At 40.8% G+C, this 18,600-nt stretch overlaps 3 protein-coding genes across 6 annotated transcripts in view; all 3 read left to right on the top strand.

Moving 5' to 3' along the window:
- Nucleotides 1-1,245: 1,245 nt before the first annotated feature.
- slc35e4 (solute carrier family 35 member E4) lies at nucleotides 1,246-8,798 on the top strand. 3 transcript variants are annotated; one of them, XM_014003799.1, is made up of 3 exons: nucleotides 1,246-1,343; nucleotides 2,237-2,847; nucleotides 5,441-8,798. In XM_014003799.1, exons 2-3 carry the CDS (start codon nucleotides 2,256-2,258, stop codon nucleotides 5,956-5,958), a joined length of 1,110 nt encoding a protein of 369 aa, XP_013859253.1. In that variant the 5' UTR covers nucleotides 1,246-1,343; nucleotides 2,237-2,255; the 3' UTR covers nucleotides 5,959-8,798. The 3 variants fall into 3 exon arrangements, with proteins under 3 accessions (XP_013859253.1, XP_013859254.1, XP_013859252.1); XM_014003800.1 differs by lacking the exon at nucleotides 1,246-1,343 and having other exon boundaries at nucleotides 1,361-2,425; nucleotides 2,588-2,847; XM_014003798.1 differs by lacking the exon at nucleotides 1,246-1,343 and having other exon boundaries at nucleotides 1,362-2,847.
- Nucleotides 8,799-9,048: 250 nt separating this feature from the next.
- smtna (smoothelin a) lies at nucleotides 9,049-12,832 on the top strand. 2 transcript variants are annotated; one of them, XM_014003803.1, is made up of 8 exons: nucleotides 9,049-9,319; nucleotides 9,681-9,785; nucleotides 10,650-10,725; nucleotides 10,798-10,902; nucleotides 10,967-11,018; nucleotides 11,894-12,008; nucleotides 12,114-12,265; nucleotides 12,361-12,832. In XM_014003803.1, exons 2-8 carry the CDS (start codon nucleotides 9,699-9,701, stop codon nucleotides 12,506-12,508), a joined length of 735 nt encoding a protein of 244 aa, XP_013859257.1. In that variant the 5' UTR covers nucleotides 9,049-9,319; nucleotides 9,681-9,698; the 3' UTR covers nucleotides 12,509-12,832. The 2 variants fall into 2 exon arrangements, with proteins under 2 accessions (XP_013859257.1, XP_013859255.1); XM_014003801.1 differs by having other exon boundaries at nucleotides 9,052-9,319; nucleotides 9,684-9,785.
- A 1,305-nt stretch (nucleotides 12,833-14,137) lies between these two features.
- inpp5ja (inositol polyphosphate-5-phosphatase Ja) overlaps nucleotides 14,138-18,600 on the top strand; it is an 11,806-nt gene continuing 7,343 nt past the window's right edge. Inside the window, exons 1-2 of the mRNA XM_014003804.1 lie at nucleotides 14,138-14,741; nucleotides 15,301-15,852. Of these exons, the coding sequence (XP_013859258.1) occupies nucleotides 15,305-15,852 (548 nt within the window). The 5' untranslated portion in view covers nucleotides 14,138-14,741; nucleotides 15,301-15,304. The remainder of the gene's footprint in view (nucleotides 14,742-15,300; nucleotides 15,853-18,600) is intronic.

An 18,600-nucleotide genomic window follows, 5' to 3' on the forward strand; every position in this document is an offset into this window, starting at 1 on the left:
TCTACAATAAAACATGATGGTGGCAACACCAACGTGTCGGGATTATTTTCTTCAACAAACGTTAGGAGACGTGTCAGAAAAGAGGCAAAGTGCAAATGTTTGCATAAAGTATGAGGAAAGCTCTATGACTTCAGGACGACACAATAAGTTGAGCCAAAATCTTGATAATCTCCAGAGAAACCTGAAAAACCGCTCATCTAATCTGGTTTAGCTGACATTTTCTCCCTTTCATGACCCACTCTATGAAGCATTCACTTTTGTTGCTTCATTTACATACTGTGTGTCAGCAATAATACAAAATGAACAATCATTTCAGCAAGATATAGCAGTGAGAAAAGTGTTTTAAACAGCCGAGTGTTGTGTTTTAGTAATTGTATCCTGTTAGTTGAAGAATAGATATGTAAAGTGCCAGAAAACTGTTACAGAAAGTTTTGTTTCAAGTAACCAGTAATAACCTGATTATTTATACCTTACTGTGTATTATAACATGGCATGGTGCACATGTGTGACTGATGGCTTATTTAATGCCTGTAAATAGCAACGACACACTAGAAGTAGAAGCACATCAATTAAAATATATTGTTTGACGTTACTTGAATATTCATACTCAAACTTCTGCCTGTTCTCTAATGATGTGATGATGAAATGAGACACTGTTTGGATAAAGCACAAGGTTGTGGTACGATACATGCTAAAGGTTTCCATAGCGACACATACAGTAGCTGTGCATGGTTTTAGAGTGCTTGGTGCACTTCTGTAGTGGGGAAGCCTTTTCACCAAGCTAATTGTTTATGAGTCATCAATAAAACATGATGTGAATTCACCTTCTGGGCCCTATTACCTCAAAAATTTGACTTGATACAGATCAAATAATGTAAAGGATGTGTTGTTCTTCACTGTTGCACATACAAATAAAGAAACTTTTATGACCATTTTCTTTTTTATTTTATCTCGTCTCTTTCACACATACTGTGCTGTAGTCATCATCATTACAATAACAAGATCATTTTACTCAAACAAAACTGTCTCCCAAGTATTGTTCATCTGCTCTTGTTTTGAAAAATGTCAGCTTAATTTAGATAATTGTGTATATGGAGTATGTTGGTAATAGCAAAACTACCATTCAGTAACACACCAGGGATTTAGTCGCCCTCCCTGCACGCTCTGCATCCTTTTATAAACAGACATTATTCATATAAAAAAGGGGGAGTTGCCCTTTAAATAAACCGCCCTATGACACCGGCACGCGCCGGGTTCTACTGCGCTGACAGCGGCGTCCGTCACCATCATGGCTGTGACCGACTGACGGGGGGTAAGGATGCTGACAGCGCTCCGGGAACAAGGTAAAAACAATGACGTTATCTCTGGTGAAGTGTCGCAAGGTGCAGCCGCACTCTGACGTCAGGCAAGTGGGCGCTAACGTCGCACGAGGGGTGGAAACTATAACCATTAGCTAAACATAACCTAGCAGCTAGGCTAGCTACACTACAGGCAGCATCAGCCGGTGAAGTAAGTTACTATTTAAAGCTAACGGGAGGGCTTAAGTGTCATTTTTGTTTGCTGCTGTGCCGTTTGGGATATTAATTTTTAAAGCCCTGTTGTTGTGAGTGAAGTTATCGCTTTTAAGAGAGTTCAGTCAGAGGCAGGTGTCTTTATTTTAATAATTCTCACAATCCCGCTGCTGTTTTTGGTGCATCACGCTGTTTCGTCACTGGGTGCGCACCATTTAACGCCGGCGCATGCACCGGCTTCAAAGCGGTGCTAATGCCTCACTACAGGATGTTAAAGATATTCATCTCGATTTCGCTTGGTCTGGTGGAAGGTCAGGGTGAAACATTTTTACGCCTGAAAACGTTTTTACCTCCATTTTAAGGTAGAAACTCCTCACCGGTCGTCATCGCTTTTGAACTGCTTTTGTGCCGGTGTGTAAAAAAGGAGCGTAGCGATTCATCAGCGAAGGGACGCGCTGTTCTCCAGCCGGTTTCTCCTCCTCCCTTTTCATCCGGCTGAAGGAAACGTCATTTTCCATACTCGGGGAGCAAGTTACACAACCAGGCAGGCATGCAAAACAGAAACACGTGTTGATAGGCGGTGCTACGAAATCGCGTATTGCAACAAAATCCGACCGCATTCGGAAAGCAGCTGTGCTGCAGGTTGCAGTGGCTCTGAACTTTAACGTTGAAGAGTTTGCATCGTTTGGAGATGAGAGCGGAATCAGCATGTGTTTGCCTTACAGAGAGTACAATGCGACGAACATGATCAGCGCCGATGGCTTCTCAAAATGCGAGCGTCCACAGAGAGTCGGCAGCCGGAGGAGGCCACCTGCAGAGATGCTCCATCTGCTGTCAGCTGTCATTGTGTGGCTGGTGACCGGCACCACCATCTCCAGCCTCAACAAATGGATCTTCGCAGTCTACAACTTCAGGTACCCCCTGCTGCTGTCAGCGCTGCACATGCTCACAGCCATAGTGGTGGACTATGGGCTGATCAAGCTGAGGGTGGTCCGCCACAGAGGCCCAGCCGAGCAGGACTTGACCCCCAGTGCAAAATGTAAGGTGTTCCTGCTGAGTCTGACTTTTTGTGCTAGTATCGCCTTTGGGAACGTGGGTCTGAACTATGTGCAACTGTCGTTTGCGCAAATGATCTACACCACCACCCCGCTCTTCACCCTGGCCATCTCGGCCCTGATCCTGGGCCAGCAGCATCACATCCTCAAATACACGGCCATGATGCCCATCTGCCTGGGGGCGTCCTTCAGCATCATGGGAGAGGTCCAGTTCGACCAGACCGGCTGCTTCTTCGTGTTTGCAGCGACCATGCTGAGGGGTGTCAAGTCCATCCAGCAGAGTGAGTACCACAGTTCAGAACTAATGACTGTTTTATTATCATAAAGTGTTTTAAAGGTTTTCCTCCAGTAAAAAACCACATGTGGTCCCGGAAAGTTCTACAAGTCAGTGATTCACTCCACAGTCCAGACACCCTGTCATTAGGCAGAATTACAGCAGGCTTTGTTCTGGTTCCAAGGCAACAAGACGTAAACATAAACACATCTCTGAGTGAGTGGATGATGGTGACCGGCTGATCTTGTTTGTCTGTTAAAGCTTGTCAGAAACGTCTGAGTCATCATGTTTATGATGAAATAGATTATATATTTTTATGCTCCTTTCTTTTTTTATACATTTAGTTTGGTGTTTTGAAAATATAGCATTAATAAACCCATAAGTTGGAACTCTTGCTGAATGGTTTGTTGCATAAATTGCTTTAAAGGTTGTTTTTTTACACCGTAGATGAGTGTTTGTTCTCAGCAGAATAGAGCAGTATTATGTAATACGGTTCCTGCTTTGCGAAGAGACAGAAAGCTACGTAAACAAAATCCTCACACAGCACCAGACTGCAGAAACTGTTTTCTTCATCACACGAGGTTAAATAAGTGTGCCGGTAAGGACACTGAAGTCCGGCCGTCGCGTTTAGGTCAGACTGTAAACAAGACGCAGCCGATCATGACTAAACCCTGATGTCTCACGTTTCAATAAGCTATTTTCATCTCCCCACTTGTTGATTTGTCTGTATTTTGTTTTCTGACCCGCTTTTGGTGTGAAAGTCTTCCTGTTCAAAGATAAATCGTTCCACATACAGACGTGTATTTGCCAAAAAAAAAAAAAAACAAGTAGTTTCTGCCAGAAGTGCATTTTTCCAAAAGGGTACTGATGCATTTTTACTTTACACAGACACACTCTGACACATTAAACAAAGTTCCCAAAGAGGAGTTTTGCATAACGTCCTGCTGTCAAACGGCCTGATGTCAGCGTTTATTTGCTTTGAAAGTTTCTGTTAGCTCTAAAAACACAGCGACAGTCTGCTAATGTCACAGAAACAATCCCTTAACAAAACAAGTGTAACAGAATACATGAAAAAGTAAATTTAGTTGCGTTTTCTGGTTCGAAATGAAGCATTTCATTCTGAAATTTGGAATCATTTCAAAACAACTCATGATGCCAAAAATGTAATGAAATTATCAATAAGTATATATAATAAGTAAACGATGCAAACTCTTCAACATCAAAGTTTAAAGCCACTAAATATAACGACTGCCTCAGACTCCTGTTGAAGAAGCCGAGATGGGAAAGTGTTAGTCAACTTTTTGTGACAACTGGGCTCAAAACCTTTCAGGCTCTTTTAAGAAATTTGATGTTTAAATTTATTAGTAATGTCAATGCTTCCTGTAATTTAATTATTATGAGCTTGACTAACATAAGACCGAGTGTTATACTTTACCAGTCCCAGTCCCAAAATGGCAAAATCTATTGCAGTATTGTATAAAGTTAAGGAGTTATTTAATGATGAAGCACTATTTATACTATATAATGCAATAATTGTTCCACATATGATTTATTGTAAAGAAGTCTGGGGAAATGCGTGTAAAACAATCTCTAACCCTATTTTTATTTTACAAAAAAGAGCCATAAGAATTATCACAAGAAAGCATTACTATCACTCTTCTAATACATTGTTTCAATAGTTAAAATTATTAAAATTTTATGAGTCGGTTGAATATAATCTGCAGGTTATATATAAAGCTCATAAAAATGTGTTACCTTCAAACATCCAATATACTTTTGTTAAAAGGGAAAGCTGCTATAATTTGATGGGAAATGTTTGTTAAAGCAAAAATCCGAACAAATTTGAAGGACAGGTGTACTTCAGTGAAAGGTTTCAGACTATAGTCCATATTCTGACGGGATTAGTTTTACCTAGGGACCCCATGTATTTGTAATAATTACAGAGATTGTCTGTGTTGTTAATCCCGTGAGAATCGGCCAGCATATGGAATAATCTGGAAAATAAAAGCATTGGGTCAATTAATTCCTTTAAAAAAATATCAAAGCAAGACTGTTAATGAAATATGAAATTGTTTAATTTGTATTTGTATGAGTTACTGTTTGAGGAGTTGAATTTCTGTTTTTGTTTTATTTGGTTTATTGTTTGAAATGAATATAAATTATAATTTTTTTGTAAATAGAAGCAGATGTAAGATTTTTTTCTTCTTCTGCTGCCTTTCAATTTATTTTATTTGCATTTTTTTTGTTGTATGTAATGTGTTTTTGTTTTGTTGTGGAGGTACTGGTACAGCTGCCTCCTATAGTTGTCGTATGTTTTGGTACTGTATTTGTAATAATAAAATAGCTAATATGGGCAATGTAAATTTATATTTTACAAACTAGATCATTATGTGAGTAAGTCAGGTAACATTAGGTAAAACTCCCAGCCTGGGCTTTTGTTGAGTTTCTCTAAGCAGCATGTTCATATTGAAACATGCAGCTGTTTATTAATATTTATTTGATTTAAAGTTGAGTTGAAGCTGGTTTTTCTGTGCACAGATGCATAAATTAGACGAGCTCAGACAAGTTTAATTTGAACATCCTGTGTGTGTTTCCTTTAGGTATTCTGCTTCAGGAGGAGAAGATCAACTCCGTGTTCCTGCTCTATCTGATGTCCATTCCCAGCTTCCTCATCCTGATGGTGGCTGCTCTGGCCTTGGAGAACTGGGCCCTGCTGGAGTCCCCGCTGCATTACGACCGTCACCTGTGGGTCTTCATCCTGCTCAGCTGCCTGGGCTCGGTCATGTACAACCTGGCCAGCTGCTGCGTCATCACGCTCACCTCGGCCGTCACCCTGCACATCCTGGGCAACCTGAACGTGGTGGGGAACTTGCTGCTGTCTCAGCTGCTGTTCGGCAGCGAGCTGTCCGCCCTCAGCTGCGCCGGGGCGGTGCTGACGCTCTCTGGCATGCTCATTTATCAGAACTCGGAGTTCATCGTCGGCTACCTGGACGCGCGGAGGGCCAAACCTGAGGGCTCTGAACATTTGGAGTTTCCCGGTGCGACCGGAAAGGATTCGTTCGAAGAAACTAATTATCAGCCGACTTTTGATAAGAAACAGGAAGACAAAATAGATTAAAATGAAAATATGAAGACTTGGTTGAACGAAACATGCTGGATACGCCGAAATCTCTGCGTCGACAGGGGAGCATGACCACATTTTCTTCCTCCCTCCCTGTGCCAATTCTGATCACACAGCCTGCACAAGGAGAAAGACGCCTTCATGTTCCCTGCTAGTGTTTCATGTGTAAAGCTCTCCTGTCAGCCTGCATGCACGATGAGCACACTGAACTCAGACCTGATGGAGAACTGAGCCTCTCACTCACTCTGCTTCACTGTGAAGACTCTGAGATGAGTCTGGGGTAGCTTCTGCAGCGACGTTAAAGCGATAGTTCAGATTTTTAAGCAGAGTTCGGTGTAATAATTATGAACAGTTAACATCTTACCTGTTATAGATAGTGGAGGTGGGGGGGATCCTCACTATCTGCTCGTTTGTGGTCGTGTCGCTTCACGCCCATACTGAAAGGTTTCAAGGGCTGGGCAATAAATCAAAAATCAACATGTATATCACCATAAACATGCGATCAGTATTAATAGAAAATACATCCATTAGAATGTTGATAATTTCACTGATTTTTGATCCAGAACTGCACTGCATTCTGGGGGATGTAGTCAGAGGAAAAGGCTTTAGCCGCTCGACCGCTCACACCCCAGCTAACTTACTCACTCTTTGCTAAGCTAGCAACAACCTGCTGAGTAACTCGCAGCAGCAGTTTCATGTTTCACCACTGTGCCTCATAACTGCTTAAATATTAAAAAACACTGATGTGGAGGGAAAGGAGGAAATGAGCAACAGCTCAAGAGGAAATTGTGAATAAAAGAGGGAGGGTCATGTCACCAGTTTGGCAGGATTAATCAGTCTTTTTTCCTCCTGGTCCTTATGTCAAATAAACAAAAACCAATCAATAATTATTGTTACCGACTGATATGAAACGCTTATATTTGATACATTTTTCAGCCATATCGCTCAGCCCAACAAGTAACTTATTGTTGTTAAACTTCCTCTAAAAAATCTGAACTATCCCTTTAAGACTGGTTGGAGCTTATAGAGCACTTTGCCCTGAATTTGAATGGGTGTAATTTGTAATAAGATTTATTTATGATACTGTTACCTGAATGTCCCATCATGGTGAGGGACCGGGTTTTTATGGCAGCTTCTTCTTTGTGTTTTAGGCTCAAAGCATCAAACTGATGCTGTTGGACTAAAACTTTGGTTTTACACTAAAATTAGGATGAACTAAGTGAGCATTTCTGAGCAACCAGACATCTCTTCTCCTCTACAGAAGCACGTTTTGATAAAAGCTGAACACTTTCTCGTAGTTTTCTCACTGAAGGCCTAGATTTTGTTCTAATGCCGACCTAAAAAGGCGGGGCCTCAAAGGATTTATTCCAATTTACGTATTTGACATTAGTGTGCTCTTTTTCTCGCAGCGCCACTGGTTAATTAGTGTCAAGTTTCTCTAAGGAGCCTTTTTCCCTCTGTGGAGGAGATAAAAATGAAAGTTGAAATGTCTCTTTCCGTTTGTGCCAATGTCAGATTTTTTTTAAAGTTGGCAAATGTTTTCAGCATAACTTTAAAGGACTATAAATGCTGGAGGTTTTTGTCCTCACTCGCAATAAACTGTATGTGTAAATTAAATCAGTTTTCATTTCTCTCCCTTTAAAAAAACAAAACAAACCGAAGAATTCATGCTACTGAAAATATCTTTATTTGTACCTCCGACATGACCTCCAGCATGTTTGGTTTGTCAAATGTTTACTGTTTATGCTTTTTTTAAATGATTTTTGCTGGTTTTCTTTGCGACCATGGCTCACTTAGTTTTAGCTCTAAATTGACAACACCACTACAAATTAACATTAATACTTTTATTTGAATCCTACTGTATTTTTATTATAAAGGTGCTGTTTACTAAGATCTAATGTAAAAAAAAAATCACTGATAATGAGTAAATCCAAGACCTTTTCCCCTAAATTCCAAGTCCGTTGAGAAATAAAGCTAAATAAATAAATAAATCAGGCTCTAGATTCAACAAAGCCTAATATAAACCAGTGTTTTGACACTAAAATCCCTCAGCTGTTTTAACAGTTCTTTAATGCAGCTTACAGGTTCACTTATATCAAGAAAAAGAAGCATTTCATTTTTATTTTAATGCTGTGTTCTCACGAAAAACATTATTTGCTGTGTTTTTGTTGCACTGATGTACAAGACGCCACTTTTAAACTCCTCTTCTGGTTTTGATTGTTTGCCATGCTTGTTGGATGTAAATAGTTATTATTTTATTATAATTATGTGTTTCCTTTCATGGATTGCTGGTATGAAACTATTCTGGTTCAACAGAGAAACTTTCGCATCATGCCTTATTTGGACTTCCTGTAGAGAAGAAAAGTGTGAATTATTGGACTGGAACAACAAATAAACAAAACCCAAGCACCTCATCACCACATTTAGAGCATTTCTTTACCCGACACTTATAATTTCTGTAAAAAAAATTAATCTATAAATTATGATATGAAGAGTACAAAACTTTGCAAAAAAACTACTTAGTAAACTCATCAGTTTAACAAATGAGCCTCTCGGTGTAAAAATGGTGTTGATTTAGTCGATGCTCATGATGAATAATTCAGAGAAATGTAAAAACCAGCAGTGAAAACCATCTTTCAGCCATTTTTAGCAGCACAACATCAAAAACATAAAATATTTTAGGAATCGCTGCACAGAAAACAGAATCAGAAACAGTTTGTCTGATGTCACAATGATCTCACCACTAGGTGGAGCCATTTATCTGCTTTTTAAACTACTTTGTAAGCTCTGCCTCTATAAAAGCTTTTTATAATAAACACTAACTAATCTCTGCTGAAGTTAAATGTACTTTTCTAGTATTTCCCTCAAGATGTCTGTTTGATTTTAGTCTCTAACTCTGTTTTTCATGTCCTCTTTAAAATGTTCTATTTCTATTTTTGTAAACAGAGTGACTCTTCAGCCTTTTGCCTGAATAAGGCAGTGCTCCTCACATTTTAGCCACCGTTAACCCTTTATTTTCCATCCAGCTGCACACTGTAGCCTAAATGATGTAAACACGGTTTTCCACTGCAAGTAAAAACATCTGTTAGATTGAACTTCTGAAGCATTTTGACATCATCCAGGAAACAGAAACAAGACACTTCTTGTGGATGGATGTGACCTGATGTGTTCCTTCATCCCATTTTTGGGTGGTCCGTAGAAGCAGTCTCCCCTCTCTCTCTCTCTCTCCAAACATGCATCCCTGTGAGGTACTTAATACAGAGCTGGGCTGGTTTTAAGCAAAGTTTGCAGGGAGGAGACGAGAGAGTACAGTCCAAGCATCTTCAACAGGAGAGGACCGTTTGAATCCTGATAACAGGTGAGTCATGGAGACACCAACTTCCTGTCAGGATTTTATAATCCTCACTTTGTTCTTCTGGTCGTGTAACGTCAGGTGGAAAATGTTTGCTCAGACTTGAAGCACATAGTTTTGACTCTGTTATCAGAATCCTTCAGAACTGGACGTCTTCCATTGTTTTACTATATTTGTACATTTCTCAGTGTGTTCTGTGCCACAGCCAACAAGTTGCTCGAATCCATTAAATAAGACTTGAGCAAGACAAGCGTGATGTTGCACAGCTGCAGTTTAAGAAGCTCACAGCTGCGCTCAGCTGATTACAAATAGAAAAACCTCTGCTTTTTGTCTTTTTTTTAATATTAATATTTGTGATTTCACTCAGCAGATTCACTCTTCAGACATGGAGTCAAAGCCAGGGGGTGAATCAGAGCCGCTGACCAGCGAGAAACTGGCTTCCATCGAGGATGAAGAAGTTCTCAACAAGATGGTGAGATGGCCTGTTTAAAACCTGAAAACTACAACTGATTGTGAGATCATCCATTTTTCCTCCAGCATTTTTCAGCATTGAACAATGTTTCTGTTATTTCATAAATCAAACTGTTCAGCTCCTTTAGGCCATGGGTGCTATGACTTTTGGTTTTTCAGCAACTTGTACTTTTTCAGTTATTAAGCTTTTTTTCTGTCATGTTTTTTCTCTTTGAAAAGGAACGGATTTATCTTCAACTTCCTTAAAACCCTTTAAAATCTTTACTGTTCTTTAAACCTTTTGTTCTGATTCTGCTTTTTTTTAATTTCTTGTACAAATTTGAGATTCTTTCAACTAATTTTCCCCCTAATTTTAGCTTTTTTCTGCTAATTTCAGCTTTTTAAGCTTCATTGTTGTTTTTCTTATTTGCCTTTTTAGCTACACCGTAGCTATTATAGCTTTTTTCATCTTAATTCGCCTTTTTGTGGTAATTTCACCTTTTTACTGCTTAATTCAGCAAACATGCTCTCTCTGCCTCTTGTGCTAATTTCAGCAATTTTTAAAGCAATTTTTCTGCTAATTTAGGCTGTTTTAGCTATCTTGCAACTGTTTTGTACTTTTTTTCTGCCAATGTGAGCTTTTTTACTCTCCGTTCACCATCTGTCTGCTAATTTCAACGTTTTTCTGCTGCTGTCTTGTTTTCATACTGTCAGCAAAACTCAGCTGTTCAAATTTAACTCACATGAACAGTTTTGCTCTTAAACATTTTCAGCTTTGAAAATGTTTGAACTTTAATTTATTATATTAGCAGCAGAAAACTGGCACAAACGATGCCAGTTTGATCTTAAAACACTCTCTCCTACAAAATCTGTTTTTTCTCTTCAGCTGGACGGTGCAGCTGGTTTTGAAGAGAGGAGGATGATTCGCGCAGCGTTAAGAGACCTGCTAAAGAAAAAGAGGGGTAAAACCTTAATGTTCTTATAGCTGAAGGTGATAACGACATCGTGGCTCAGCCGTGTCTGAATCCTCTCAGATAAGCGGGAGCAGGACCGAGGGGTGAGGCAGCAGGAGCTGAAGAAGAGTGGAACAACAGTTAGTGTTGGAAGAGCCTCCATGAACCAACAACCCTCAGCTCACAGTAAGTCCACCTCTCTGATGACATCACTTTAACTGTGCACATTTAACTCTGTTCATGTTGTCAGAGCCTGCAGGCCAGCCAGCATCCTCCACTCCAGGGAACAAAACAGCAGTCAGGTGAGTCCACTCCTGTGTTTATTAAAGGTGGAGCCATGTTGTTTTTACAATTTTACAGACAAAAATCTAAAATTTGGTGTGGGAATAGCTGAGACTAAGCTTTGAGACTCTGAGTGCTAAACTAACATCTGCAATAACTATTAGCATAAACTCTGTCCGTATGTTAGCAAAATATCTCATGAATCACTCAACATATTTTGCTGAAACTTTCAGGAAATAATCATTGGATGTTCCTCTAAAGCTGATTAATTTTTGGAGTCAATTGTAATCAAGATGGCCACCATACCTAACTGACATCATAAAACGTAAACATAGCAATAATTCAGCCAATTTTACAAGTATTGTGGCAAAATTTGGTGCAGTATTAGTAGGGAGTCTTTCACAACACATATTTCAGAGGGCTGCAAATTGTGCGGGATTTTTGCTTAAAACTTTAGCATTAACTGTTGGAGTCGATCTTGTTTGTCTGTTAGCAAAATATCTCATGGGCCACTGAATGAATTTCAATAAAACTTTGAGTTAAGAATCACTGGACGTGCATCTGCAACTGATTAGCTTTTGGAGTCAGTCCAGCTGAAGATGGCTACCACAGCTAATTGATTTTAGCCACACAAAAATGGCTATAACTGAGTCAGTATAACAGATGAGTTAAAAATCTGAAGTGTCATTCAGAGCAATGAACATGATAACTGACAGGAGACTGAGCATGCAGTTATTTTAAATTATTACTAAAATGGTTACGACTTTGTATTTCTCAAGACATTTAAATATTTTAGTTTTGTCAGCTGTGTAAAAAAGAATCAGTATTATTTTAACTGTGGTATTTTAATGCTGTGTACAAGATAACTTTTGTTTTCGTCTCCTCTGCTCAACAGAGAGAGTTCCGCTGCCGCCTTTCCCCAGAAATGTACTTCGTCTGAAGCACCCAACGCTAAAAATGTCAAACAAATGCTTCTGGACTGGTGCCGGGCCAAAACAGAACCATATGAGGTAGAAATATCTCCCTGCGAGCTTCGTCGATGATTTATTATCTGTCTGAGTCGCACACGCAGCTCTGTCCCCGAAGCCTGAACTCAGCTCTGGGTTTTAAAACAGGGAGTGGACATCCAGAACTTCTCCTCCAGTTGGAAAGACGGGATCGCCTTCTGCGCCTTGGTGCACCGATTCTTCCCCGACGCCTTTGAGTACTCCATCCTCAACCCCAACAAGCCCAGAGACAACTTCCAGCTGGCGTTCAGCACCGCAGAGTGAGCGGCTCTCAGTCAATCAAAAACGGCTTTATTACACCTTTTCTGAACCATCGTTCATCTTAAGCTGTCTTTTATTGACATCCTGTCTCCAGGAGGTTGGCAGGCTGCCCCCCTCTGCTGGATGCTGATGACCTGGTCCGGATGAGGGAGCCGGATTGGAAGTGTGTGTACACGTACATCCAGGAGTTTTACCGCTGCCTGGTGGAGAAGGGTCTTGTCAAAACTAAAAAGCGACCTTAGTGTCAGACAGCGGCTCTCAGGAGTCATTTTGAAGTAATAAAACAGATCATTTACTGGCCCCGATGTGAGGTCTGAGAGATGTCGCTTCTGTCTTTTAGCTAAATATTTACAACCCAAGCCACTGGAGGGTAAATCCACAGAGATTTATGGGTAACATCTGGATTAGTTTTCCTGCTAGCAGAGAATTATTGGTGTCAGTGTGAACAGCTGTTGCTTAAAATCCCTTCATTCCGCTGAGATTACACATCTGGATTAATGTGATCACCACGATGAAGCTGAGAGTTTTTGAATTTAAGGTCCAGTAAATAAATGATTATAAATGAATGAAATGTTTGTGATTTACCCCAAACACCTTGCTATAAATGGAGCAGGTTAACTGTCGACAGGAAACTCAAAATTTGTGCCAAGAATGAAACAGTTTCAGGATTAGGTATGGTACTGTTTCTGCAAGATATACTGCAGCTAAAAACAGGTCACGTTTTGAACAAAACTAACTTATCAACAACACTAACGTCAGCGATTCACCCAAAAACTGAAAATATGAAACTCACCTTGTCTAATATTTCTGTTGCATTTTGTGCCAGAAAGAAAAACACCAGGAATGACCTCAAATAAACAACTGTTGCTCCTCATCAGTCTGTTGAAGAGCTACAAGTTCATCTTTAAACTATTTGGAGTCCTTCATGGAAAAGTCTCATTCAGAATGAAAAACATTCCAGGCGGTAGGAGGAGATGTCCAGCTAAGTCCTGTCCTGTGTCGTACTGTAAAAACAGGATTAAGTGTAGTTATAGCCCTCTAAACAGCAGATATTTGGAGGTTTTAAAACCTTGATTTGGTGCCAGAGAAGCTCCTTAACTTGTGTGAAAAGACTTGTATTGTTCAGGGACACCTCAGTAACAGGATTAATGTTAGTAACAAATAATTATTCAAGCTGTCAATAAAAAAATATCATCAAGTGGAAAGCAAAAACATCCGTATCGCCAAGTAAAAATCGGTTCAGATCACATCCTTATGGAAGATATAATTGAAACTTTAATCTTTTATTTTTCTACTACTTTTACCAAGCTATAGCCTCACTTTTAACAAGACTTCTGTTATTTTTAACCTTTACATGGCTTTTAGCTACTTTAATTATATCATCCTGCTTTTTATTTTTAGAAAACGTTTTGCTACCTTTTGCTTTTAGTTAGCCTTTGGCTACTTTTAGTTTTATTTTTAGCTTTTCTTTTCTACTTTTTAAACTAACCTTCTGCACATTTGCTGTATTCTTGTCTTTGGCAAATTTAGGTTTTAGATTTGCTAATTCTAGGCCTTTTTCAAAAATGTTTCCCTTTAGCTTTGATACTTGTAGCTTTTAGCTTTTGTTTTGTTACTTTAAGCTAGCATTTTGTTTCTTTTAGCTTTTAGCTGAGCTTTGTTTCTTAGCTTAACAAGTCACTCCAAGTTTCATTTCAGCAGCACATACTGTATATCTTAAAAACTTGATTTCTCTAAATAATTATTAATTATAAACATTAACAGATCATTATAACATTAAATCTCATTCATACATATGAAACTTTTAAGTTAGTTTAATATCTAACAGCCCTTTTCAGTTAAATTTAATTTAAAATAATCATATTATGTTTTCCTGTCTTGTTAAATTGTTTATATGTTTAAAAACACTGGGATATAAATAATGAGCTGAGTTGTTTTGCCAAAGTGAAATGTTAATTATAGGTTATTGATAAGGTGATCAATTCTCCCATCAGTGACGCACTCCTGTCGGATTCATGCGTCACTGAAGGACAGGCGCTCATTTCTCTGCCCGCCCCTACGACACTTTTCAGCTGGGGAAGGAGGGACATGGAGGGAGACGGGTCGGTGCGCCGGGGATGCTGCGTCCGGAGAGTGCGCATGCTGCTCCGAATACACACACACACACTCACACACACACATTCAGATACAACACAACACACGCAGCGGGATCATAAACCACAAACATCAACATGCAGGAGGCGCGTGATGCGTGACAGCTGTCTGTCCTGACTGCCCGGGTCCACGGCGGGGGACTGACGGCACCGTGACGAGGCGTGCGCTGTCCGCGGTACCGACGGGTCCGTCCTGCTGCAGGCTCCGGTCCATTAATCGATCCTGCCGGGGCAGTCTGGTGGTTTGGACCGGTGCTTATCACTTCTGTGAGTTTCTGGTGCCACCCTTGCTGTTCACCTTGGATTAAAAAAAAACGCAAAGGTAAGAAATTTGTTCTGTAGGACATCGCTTTATTTTATTTTATTTTATTTTATTTTATTTTTACCTATTGAACATGGAGCCCTGTCTCAGTCTTGCAAGCTCCTGGACTGAAATGTGACCCAGGCCCACTTGTTTTTGTTGTGTGTCTGAAAGTTTAGAAAGTGGATCCTGTGTCCTCGCAGCTCTGTCCTGCAGGCTGCAGCTGTGCTTGTGAGTTAGAAGAGAAAGACACATTAAAATGGTGTAAATTATTAACAGAGAGGTGTTTGATGTCTCTGTGGGGCAGGAAGCAAAATGGTGGCAGGCTGTCCTCCTTTGATGTAATTTCACCCTCCTCTCTGTGACCTGGCGTGTGTTTTATGCTCCAAAACCTTCATTTTTCTCCTTTTGTGAAAGGGTCAAGAGTTAATTAGCACAAGGCAGTTTATGTAATCCAGGACATAATCTAAAACTGGCTCCTTGGAACTCGTGGGAATATAATCTGGTGTCACTTTGTTCTTTTTAAAATGAGGAATAAATCTTTGATGCTGACTCTTTTTTATGTTCATTGATTCTGCAGGTTGATGGATTGCCAGTCACAGAAAGACATCAGCACAGACCCTTGTGGTCCTAAAGTGCAGCCCAGTCCCAGACCGAGTCCAGCTTCACGGCCTGCAGTCCAGGAGCCACCTGTATTCAGCTCACCTGACCTGCTCAGACACCAGGCTCCCATGCAGGCGGAGCAGCAGAAGCTCGTGTCCACTCCAGGACTCGTATGCATCAGCCGGCCCAGACCGACCGCTCTTGGAACTAAAGCCGCTTCGAGGCCCCCCAGAGTCCCACCGGAGTTCTCTGAGGACATAGATCTGATCCCAGTTTGCATCCCGGGACCTCAGAGTACCAACGTCTTGTCACATTCCACATCAGAGCCTTCGTTCCCTCTCAGCTGTCCACAAAGTCCCCAACTTTGCCTGGACGCCTCTCCCAGCAATCTGTCCAATCCTAATCTGACCCACAGTCTTAGTCCCAAACCGGAGCTGAGTCCTCAGTCACAGAAGAGCCTGTCCCCTGGGAGCTCCAGGCAGAGCCAGGTTCAGCCTGAACGAGCAGGAGGAGAGAACAACGACTTCAGGTCAGACAAAAACTGTTTTTATACATTTAGGCTGAGTCATTTCCTCTGAGAGATTATTCTTCATGAATCCTGCAGCTGGTGTAATCCTGCAGCTGGTGTAATCCTGCAGCTGGTGTAATCTTACAGCCGGTGTAATCCTGCAGCTGGTGTAATCCTACAGCTGGTGTAATCCTGCAGCTGGTGTAATCCTGCAGCTGGTGTTATCCTGCAGCCGGTGTAATCCTGCAGCTGGTGTAATCCTGCAGCTGGTGTAATCCTGCAGCTGGTGTAATCTTACAGCTGGTGTAATCCTGCAACTGGTGTAATCCTACAGTTGGTGTAATCCTGCAGCTGGTGTAATCCTGCAGCTGGTGTAATCTTACAGCTGGTGTAATCCTGCAACTGGTGTAATCCTACAGTTGGTGTAATCCTGCAGCTGGTGTAATCCTGCAGCTGGTGTAATCTTACAGCTGGTGTAATCCTGCAACTGGTGTAATCCTACAGTTGGTGTAACCCTACAGCCAGTGTAATCCTGTAGCTGGTGTAATCCTACAGCCGGTGTAATCCTATAGTTGGTGTAATCCTGCAGCTGGTGTAATCCTGTTGCTTGTGTAATCGTACAGCTGGTGTAATCCTGCATCCGGTGTAATCCTACAGCTGGTGTAATCCTGCAGCTGGTGTAATCCTACAGCTGGTGTAATCCTGCAGCTGGTGTAATCCTACAGCTGGTGTACTCCTACGTCCGGTGTAATCTGCAGGTTGTGTAATCTGCAGCTTGTGTAATCTGAAGCCGGAGTAATCCTGCAGCCAGTTTAACCTGCAGCTGGTGTAATCTGCTGCAGGTGTAATCCTACAGCCAGTGCAATCCAGCAGCTTGCATAATCCTACAGTCAGTGTGATCCTTCTGCAGATGTGTTATTCTGCAGCTGGTGTAATCCTGCAGATGTGTTATTCTGCAGCTGGTGTAATCCTGCAGATGTGTTATTCTGCAGCTGGTGTAATCCTGCAGTCAGTGTGATTCTACAGCTGGTGTAATCCTGCAGTCAGTGTGATCCTACAGCAGGTGTAATCCTGCAGCTGGTGTAATCCTACAGCCGGTGTAATCCTGCAGCTGGGGTAATCCTACAGTTGGTGTAATTCTACAGCCAGTGTACTCCTACGTCTGGTGTAATCTGCAGTTTCTGTAATCTGCAGCCAGTGTAATGCTGCAGCCGAGGTAATCCTGCAGCCAATTTAACCTGCAGCTGGTGTAATCTGCTGCAGGTGTAATCCTACAGTCAGTGCAATCTAGCAGTTTGTGTAATCCTTCAACCAGTGTAATCTAGTAGATGTGTTATTCTGCAGCTGGTGTAATCCTGCAGCAGATGTGATCCTGCAGCAGGTGTAATCTTGCAGATGTGTTATCCTGCAGCAGGTGTAATCCAGCAGGCGGTGACCAGAAGAAAACTGATGTTTGTCCGTGTCACATGAATCACAGCAGCAAATTCCTCTGAAAGCTTTATGAACCCAGCAGAGTGTTCCAGTCACAGTTTGTTTTTTGGCACAGTTCCCAGAGGCAATTTGTTTGTGTTCCACAATAAACAAAATTTTCTCATAAAACCTCAAGTTTATGGTTTAGGAAGCAACTTTATTGGAGCGATAAATAATGTCAGATAATCTTCAGTAAAACTAACTTTTGTCAATCCCACTGGAGAAAAATACTCATCTATTTAATCAGAAATATGTTTACACTTTTTTTTACATTTTAAATAATCACTACCTAAAATGTAGCCCCATGATAAAGACCCTTTTGTTTGACCTTAAAGAGACAGCCTCAAAATGAATTAATCTCAGACAAACACCTATGAAAATGGTGAAATAGGGGCTTGTGGAGTTACAATAAGAAGGAATTCATACCAAAGCATTGAAGTTTCACTTTATATAGACCCCAACCGAATGAACGTGCTCAGGAAGGCTTCCACGGATCACAGTTTGCTGTGCCATCCACAAATGCTAGTTAAAGCTCCATCATGCAAAGAAGTGTCAATACATAAACACCATTCAGAAATGTTACTGTTCTGTGGTCAGATTAATCAAAATTAGAGCTTCTTTTTGGAAACCATGAATTCCACATCCTCTGTACTGAAGAAGACAAGAGTCATTCAGCCTATTATCAACATACAGTTTATAAGCTTGCCTCTCTGATGGTATGGGGGTACATTAGTGCCTCTGACATGGATAGCATAGGCTCCATCAATGCAGAACATTTGCAGGTTTTAGAACAATATATGTTCTTGAGAGATGCCTTTTTCAAGAACTGCCAGATGTGTTGCTTCCATTATATTCAAAATGATCTTATTTTTTAAAAAGTACAATTTCTTTAATCATTTAATGTGTTTACTGTGTTCTATTGTAAATAAACTGCAGTTTTATCAGATTTATAGATCAGTGAATACTGTTTGTTTTTACATTTTCCACAATGTCACAGTTTTGTTTTCAGAGTTGGAGCTTCCTCCACTTTTGATTTGGCTCCATTATTTTATTCTGCTCAACCGTGTGCCTACTAACACACACACACACACACACACACACACACACACACACACACACACACACACACACATTAAGAGCCTAGCAGCACATTTACAGAATCTCTAAGTGAAGTTAGGGGTTTCTCAAACAGAATCACTAACAAACCTAACGTCATCGGCAGCTCCCTCCTAACACACACACACACACACACACACACACACACACACACACACACACACACACACACACACACACACA

This window comes from Austrofundulus limnaeus, unplaced genomic scaffold (assembly GCF_001266775.1).
Source record: "Austrofundulus limnaeus strain Quisiro unplaced genomic scaffold, Austrofundulus_limnaeus-1.0 Scaffold20, whole genome shotgun sequence".
Taxonomy (NCBI): Eukaryota; Metazoa; Chordata; class Actinopteri; order Cyprinodontiformes; family Rivulidae; genus Austrofundulus; species Austrofundulus limnaeus.

Coding starts and splice junctions, on each gene's coding strand:
- slc35e4 (XM_014003798.1), top strand. CDS start 2,220: ATGTGTTTGCCTTACAGAGAGTACAATGCGACGAACATGATCAGCGCC. Junction 2,848..5,440: donor TGTCAAGTCCATCCAGCAGA/GTGAGTACCACA, acceptor TGTTTCCTTTAG/GTATTCTGCTTCAGGAGGAG.
- smtna (XM_014003803.1), top strand. CDS start 9,699: ATGGAGTCAAAGCCAGGGGGTGAATCAGAGCCGCTGACCAGCGAGAAA. Junction 11,019..11,893: donor GGGAACAAAACAGCAGTCAG/GTGAGTCCACTC, acceptor TCTGCTCAACAG/AGAGAGTTCCGCTGCCGCCT. Junction 12,009..12,113: donor CCAAAACAGAACCATATGAG/GTAGAAATATCT, acceptor GTTTTAAAACAG/GGAGTGGACATCCAGAACTT.